Source organism: Notothenia coriiceps, unplaced genomic scaffold, assembly GCF_000735185.1.
Source record: "Notothenia coriiceps isolate Sejong01 unplaced genomic scaffold, NC01 NC01_scaffold00000464, whole genome shotgun sequence".
NCBI classification, from domain to species: Eukaryota; Metazoa; Chordata; class Actinopteri; order Perciformes; family Nototheniidae; genus Notothenia; species Notothenia coriiceps.
Genome location: NW_011333165.1, coordinates 83,292 through 90,370, shown reverse-complemented (window position 1 = coordinate 90,370; position 7,079 = coordinate 83,292). Strand labels below are relative to the sequence as shown.

General features: G+C 38.2%; 2 protein-coding genes across 2 annotated transcripts in view; one reads left to right on the top strand and one right to left on the bottom strand.

Moving 5' to 3' along the window:
• Positions 1-79: 79 nt before the first annotated feature.
• Positions 80-3,957, top strand: rhof (ras homolog family member F). The gene is made up of 5 exons (XM_010780306.1): positions 80-604; positions 853-940; positions 1,880-1,989; positions 2,244-2,378; positions 2,939-3,957. The coding sequence occupies exons 1-5, from the start codon at positions 470-472 to the stop codon at positions 3,101-3,103; spliced, it is 633 nt and encodes a 210-aa protein (XP_010778608.1). The 5' UTR covers positions 80-469; the 3' UTR covers positions 3,104-3,957.
• The window catches only part of tmem120b (transmembrane protein 120B), a 7,302-nt gene continuing 3,983 nt past the window's right edge, over positions 3,761-7,079 (bottom strand). The window contains exons 9-12 of the mRNA XM_010780318.1: positions 6,627-6,719; positions 6,312-6,376; positions 6,034-6,102; positions 3,761-5,505 (exon numbers count right to left, since the gene is read on the bottom strand). Of these exons, the coding sequence (XP_010778620.1) occupies positions 5,398-5,505; positions 6,034-6,102; positions 6,312-6,376; positions 6,627-6,719 (335 nt within the window). The 3' untranslated portion in view covers positions 3,761-5,397. The remainder of the gene's footprint in view (positions 5,506-6,033; positions 6,103-6,311; positions 6,377-6,626; positions 6,720-7,079) is intronic.

The following is a 7,079-nucleotide window of genomic DNA, read 5'->3' as shown; positions in this document are numbered from 1 at the left end:
CACACACACACGCACACACACACACACACACACACACACACACACACACACACACACACACACACACACACACACACACACACACACACACACACACACACACACCTCTTTTGATAGTGGCATGCAAATAGGCATGCACTTAGAGGAAGTAGGAGCAGCCTCACTCCACTGCTTCACATGTGTAGCTCGATATTTGTACCCAGAGATGCTGTAAGTGAGCAGAATGATATCATGGCAGGGGAGCGCGGTAGGGGGTCAATTGTTAACCGCTTCAATGTGACAGGAACAGGAAGTGGTTAACAGAGCAAGCTACAACATGAGGCTCGTCTGTTCCTCTGTCTCGACACTGCCTGTACATCACCTCAGCCTTCTCAAATACATCCGGCTTTACCATGAATTTAACTTAAATCTGGAGGGAATATCTTCAGCCCCATCCTGCCTGGCACCTGTTTGATTCTTGGGAGCCAAAATGACACACAACCATGCTGGGACTGCCAATGGTACCATGAAGAAGGGACAGGAACTTAAGATTGTGATAGTGGGAGATGGAGGCTGCGGGAAAACATCACTTCTGATGGTTTATGCTAAAGGTGATTTTCCAGAGGTAAGAAGGGCTTCAATGTCATGGGATTCAACTTTAGATATTGATTTGTATTTGTTAATTAGTAAAAAATAGGTTATTCTGACTGTAGTTAAGGCTGGTAAGGTTGAAATTGTATCTCAATTCAAATTAAATGTTCTAATAGTGAACACTAATGAAATGTTGGAACTCAGTAAGAGGAAGAAATGGCAAATAATATATAATACAAATGTATGATAAAGTTGACATCTTTCTCTTGTGTGTCAAAACAGAAATATGCACCGTCTGTGTTCGAAAAATATGTCACAACCATCTCTCTCGGAGGAAAAGAGATAAAGCTCAACCTGTACGACACAGCTGGTGAGACTCTTTATCAAAAATCCCCTCCTTTTCTGAACATGATTACCTTTCCACTGATTGTACATTTTATATTATGTGAAGAGACCACTTTAGGAATAGGGGCAGGCAGCAGATTAACATCACATATACCTACTCAGATTGCCAGGGGAAATATATATTTATAATTATATGCACCTTAAAAATGTTTCAGCTAAGACCTCCTCCCACTGTGTTTAATCCTGAAACTAGCAGTCAGAGGAAGTGGTAAATGTCAAATGTATGTCAGAGCATCATCAACATCATCTTTCCGGAACTGACTAATATGCTTTTATGAGCTTAGCTTTCAAGCTAATTCAGACTCAATGTTATTTTGAATGTGGTTTTATGACTGAATTACTGTACTTAGTTTTAGCCATCAACTTAAAATAGAGTCAGAATAGCATTTATTCTACTATAAATACAATAAAGTGTTAAAGTTGAAACGAGTCAATACGTTTCTTATTTGATATTGGAAATGTGTTATATGTTGGTTAGGCATGGTTCTTACAATGACTTTAGAAATTGTAATGGCAAATAACACTTTGCCATTTTGTATTAGTAGTACCTGAATTAAGGTTTTGCTTTGTTACCGGTTTCAATTCAAAAACAATACCCAGCTAGACACCATTTCTGCAAAACAAGAAGTTCCCATGTGAAGAGAAAAAGTTTTTAGAAGTCATTATCAGGAAAACCCATGACAGACTGTGCTGACCGCCTATCTTGTATAGAATTGCAGCAGGGTGCCTTACATCAGCACAAAAGGAAGCTGAAGCCAGGATGTGGTTTCAGACATCTCTGCTAACTTTGTAACATACATCATATCTGTGTGTATAGGCTGTTGCATCAAGGAAAGTTTTTTTTACTGTGTGCAAACTTTAACATTCATTTGCTAATATGAATTGTGTGCTTTCTTTCTTTTAGGACAGGATGACTATGACAGACTTCGGCCGCTCTCATACCAAGAAGCTGATCTGATTTTAGTCTGCTTCGATGTGACCAACCCCACCAGCTATGAGAATGTCCTGATAAAGGTAATCATTACACTTTGTATTCACCACTTACTCTTTCAGGTTGACTGTTCAAATTCAGTTAGTAAATGATTGTTTGAGTGTCTTTTATGATTAACTCATGCGGGCGAGCCTGAATGTGGACATTGCCCCCCACATGGCTGACTGTTGTGCTAGAACTTTCTCTTTTTCCCCAAGTGTGAAGACCTTAAGTCTGATGTTAAAAAGAACACACATACAATGCCTCAAGTGCTTAAAGTCCTATTTTGTTTCTGCAGTGGCACCCGGAGGTGAAGCACTTCTGCCGGGACACTCCTGTCATCCTGATTGGCTGCAAGACTGACCTCAGGAAGGATAAAGAGTGTTCGAGGAAGCTCAAAGCCATGAATCAGGTCCCCGTCACTTATACAGAGGTAAAGTGTGAAGCAATGTAGTGACCTTTAAAAACAGACCTATTGTTTGAGTTTACAGGAAGCACCCAAACCACTTAACTGCCAACAGCAATAATGCAATAACAAATCTCTTCAAAATGTACATTAAAGGAATACACTACCCCCAAAATTACCATTTGTATAGCCATAACTGAATCTGTGTTACCTTTAAATCTTGAAGAGAACTCACATGGTGAAGGAATCTGATCAATTGAAATCAGGGTCACATTTACCTAAACTAGATCAAATAATCAGTTGGCAAAGTCTCACAACTCATGCAGAGTAATCCGAGTCAGGTAATCTGCAAAACATTTCATAATTGGCAGTTTTACGCTAAACCCAAACTATTAAAAAACGTCTGCAATATTTACTTTAGTTCATTGAGAATTCTTGGTTTATGGATTATTCATGCAAAAATGTTTCTAAAAGAATTCAAGGTAACAAAAGGTTAATGATTGATAAAGAGAAAGCCATTTTGTGGGTCAGGTATTCCTTTAAGCTCCTTATATAGTTTAATTCTTGGTGTTAATGTTGGCTTCCAGGGTGAGGAGACCCGGCAGCAGATGAATGCAGAGCTATACCTCGAATGTTCGGCTAAACATCAGGAGAACGTGGAAGACATTTTCAGAGAGGCCACCAAAAGGACTTTGGCTTTCAATCGAAAACAAAAGAACAACAAGAGGAAAAAGAACTGTGTCGTTTTGTGAAGTAAAAAACACACAATAGAGGACTCCACTGGCTAACCTTCTCATCCACACTGAGGAAGGTTGGACATTCAGGGACAAGGGGGTTGCAGCTTCTACTCAGAGAACATTGTGACCCCTTGAATCATCAGCCCTTTACTTATACAAGAACATGACCAATGAGGTAACAGGAAAGAGTTTTGCAAGTGGTGTGCAACTTGAAATGCCATTTATTTTAACTTTTGTACGAGATGCCTTTTTTTTCTTCTATATTTTCTAATATAAAGCTTTGTGCCGTTTCAAAAACCTGTATTTTCATTAAAGTATGTACATCTTTTAGGATGTTTTTGCTACTGAATCTGGTTTCAAAGCTGCTGGTATATAACACATTCTCAGACTGACTAGTTTTTGAAATGCAATACATTATGGTACTATAGCTTTAAGAAAACATGTTTGATCAACACCCAACAGTTAGTTCATTTCCAGTAAAACAAAACACTGATCTAGAATTTGCTTTGGAGCTGAGCCAAAATGAAGCAGACCTCTTATCTTTACCAACAGCGCCCACTAGTGTTGGAAACAATTAATGTTTGCCATGGGTGAACACGTTTGGTATTTACACGATTCCAACACAGGGGGAATTATTTTCATTGCACAAAAAAACAAAATAGACAGAGCAACAATGTTTGATTCGGTGTTTAATTATTAATATACTTTATACAACAATGAACACAGATTGAGGATTTGTTACTGGTCACGTTACTCAAGCACCAGTTAGTCTTGAAGTGAACGGTGAAAACATTGTTTAACATCAGCTACATCATAAAAATGAGGAAATCAAGTTCTGTGCATCTTGGCAACGCTTACATCAAAAGTAACATGTTGAATAAACATACTTCATTTTCCCTCAATAAAAGCGATTTGTAAATATTTTGAATCTCTTCAGCATGATAGCGTTGAGGGAAATGCCATTAAAAAACACTACCATCTTTAGATCTTCAAAATAAAAAGGACTTTTGTTGCAGTGACAAGCTGGAGGGGAAATAAGGCATTATAGACCCAACATTGCTCAAAATAACATTATAGTTGTTTTTTTTACACAAACATGAAACAAAACATTACAGTGAATGAGAGCAAAAGTTTCAGGTTCTGCCATAAGTTAATTCATACAAATATTTTATTTAGTGATGTTGATTTGAATTAGAAAAACAATTTAGCACTTTTAAAATCATGATTTTGTTATCTTATTCTTACAGTACCGGCAATAATAGCAGCATTTGATCAAAATTCATTTCTTCAATTCACCTAAGACATGTCATTAGTTTTACCACAGTAATGAGACATCTCTGTGCATAGCTCTGTGTTCAAATGTTTATCAAGCTTGAAGGAAGCATTAGATTTATCAGGTTTTTACTAATGGTCCATGTATCAAAATGTAAGCATTATGTTAATGAGAACATAAATGGCCTTGGAAGAGTTCTTTAAAAAACATATTTGGATCCTTACTGGGAGCAGCACACACTTTTTACATCTGTTTTCATGTAGCAGCACATTTAGGTGTAACATCATACAAAAATACACAGTTATGGCTGAAGGGAGAAGTAACAGTGTTGTTTTCCCTTTTGTAAAAGTTGAAAACAAGAATATAGCCACCACTGACTTAGGAAAAAAAGACACAATGTTTTCTGTAATTGAAGGGCAGTAAGGTATCACTTTTGTTTTTTTAAGTTGTTGACCTACAAGTTTAGTAAGAAATACTGTTTAGCAGTGAAATAGCACAACAAGGAGTTCAAAACTACACAAACTAATTCAAGAAATGAAGTGCAGCGCGTGAACATGTCCGATTTTGTTCAAGCCAGAGACAGTTTGACCATTTCACAGACGTCAGTATGAAGTGCATGACAGACGTTTTGTCTTCAAAGGCAATCTATGCTCTGTTCTGTAGATCGATGCTACCTGCCCTTTTTCAGTTGCATATGATTTGAACAAAAGGCTCTCCGAGAGATTCATGCGCTGACACAAACACCCAAATGAAAGCGGTCTTCCCGCTCAGTTTTTATGTACATGATAAAGAGTCAAACTGTCCGTATATCAGTGGAACTCACCACTCTGACTTTGCAGCAACATCGACAACGATTCATTAGAAAGCAGAAGCCTGTCGGCCAGACACTTTGGCTGGACGGTGCCGCCATCCCAGCCTGAGAGAAACAGTTTGCTCCAACTTCTGCCAGCATAACCGTGCCGTGGTCACTTTCAAGCCATTGTGCGCGTCGTTTCAAAACTACTGGCCGTTGGTAATAATCTATGAGGTTTCAGTCTTAGTCTTTTTTCTCCTGGTTTGTCTGAATTTTTTTGTTGACCACTTGCAATGTGGTGAAGAAATTTCCCAGGAACAAGACAAAGAATGTCAGTGACAGCATAATTACCTGGAGAAAAAAAAGGAAAAGTTATGATTTTAACTGAAGCTATATCTGAATTTCTGAAAGGGCTCAGACATGTTTAGTATATGGGAATAACATTCTTTAGAACACTACACGTTATCACAGGTCATGTAAATAAATCAAGTTGAGCCTGTGGACAGACAAACCTTCCATGCACATCTTTTTATTTTACTTCAGAGGTCAACCATTCTGATAATAGCTTTAAAAAGGTTACATTTTTTGTCAGATACTGACAGGGAAAAGGCACACATTAGTTTACAAAGAATCCTGTCAAACATTTTCCTCTAATAAAGATAAAGATCACCCAAAACAAAAAATACATATTTTCCAATCTTACTCTTAATCTTATTAATTAATCAAGACCATTGTCGGAAATATTGGCCCTAGTACTGCCTTCTTTCAAATATAAATATAGACGTGTATATTTGGATGAACTGTCCCTTCAACAGCTGTTATTTCGGCCTGACATGCCTCTTGACATTTAAGCCCAGGACCTTCCAGTGTGACCCTCACCTGCCACTCCTTACAGTCCTCATGTCCTCCCAAGCGAAACAGAGTCAGTGAGTTGTAGAGCTGCCAAAACTGCAGTGAGAGGAAGCATAATGGTTCATTATGTTGCAGCACGCTCTCATAGCACACATTTCTCCTCAGCTAATGCCGTCTCTTAACTGTTATGGAAAACCCTACACAGTTAATACAGATCAAATAATAAATGCTGGTGTGAAATGCATTATAAAGTCTTCCTCACTTTAAGCAATAAAGCTGTACGAAAACGTTATGTCTCGACTTACATGGCCACAAAAGAGGAATGGCAAAAGGAAAGTGAGGCCTCTCCACATCCAGGATTGAAATCCCTCTGTAGAGAAACAAAACTGTAAAGCACACACAACACTCCACCAATGTGTTGTTATCCAGTCATTAATTACAGATGGTTTTAGTTAGTAGCTAATTCGTTGAGCTACTCGGATTACATCTGCTTGGCAGCACACTGATTTGAACAAATGTCTCCGTCACCTTTACCCTATTTTTTCCCCACACGGTGTTACATTTGGCTCAAGAGTTCAAACGATTGAAATGACTGCCCCCAAAAATAGCGTTCATCTTACCCACTGTGAGGTCCAGCTGATTTCTCTCTCCCAATGCTCGCAACCGGTATAAGCAGCCCCTCTGGTAGTAATACTGGAGGTACTGAACAAAGCCTGCAGGACAAATTGAGAGTACAAAGAGATTACTTCATATCTCAGAACTGGAAAGAAAACTTTCTTTTAGGACTGCATCCAGCAATCATTTTCTTTAAAGATTGATCTGCCAATTTTTTGATAAAAAACACCAGATTGCAGGGAAAATGGTCTGTTCCAAGAAATATCTATACATCAGAACCAGATTATTTGATTACAGAATCGGTTTTATTCCAGGTATTTACACATACCAGGAATTTGCTTTGGTATATGTGGTGAAGACAAAGACACAGAAAGAAGAATATGTAACAGATAAAATAGTATCTGGAAACAGCATTTTCTGCCATTGTTGCGTGAAAAACAGCTAATCCACTTTTAAGC

What these genes read in the sequence shown, in the direction of transcription:
- rhof (XM_010780306.1), top strand. Translation starts at nt 470, where the DNA reads ATGACACACAACCATGCTGGGACTGCCAATGGTACCATGAAGAAGGGA. An exon ending in CAACCTGTACGACACAGCTG is followed by an intron (nt 941 to 1,879) that starts GTGAGACTCTTT and finishes TCTTTCTTTTAG; the next exon opens with GACAGGATGACTATGACAGA. An exon ending in ATGAGAATGTCCTGATAAAG is followed by an intron (nt 1,990 to 2,243) that starts GTAATCATTACA and finishes TTGTTTCTGCAG; the next exon opens with TGGCACCCGGAGGTGAAGCA.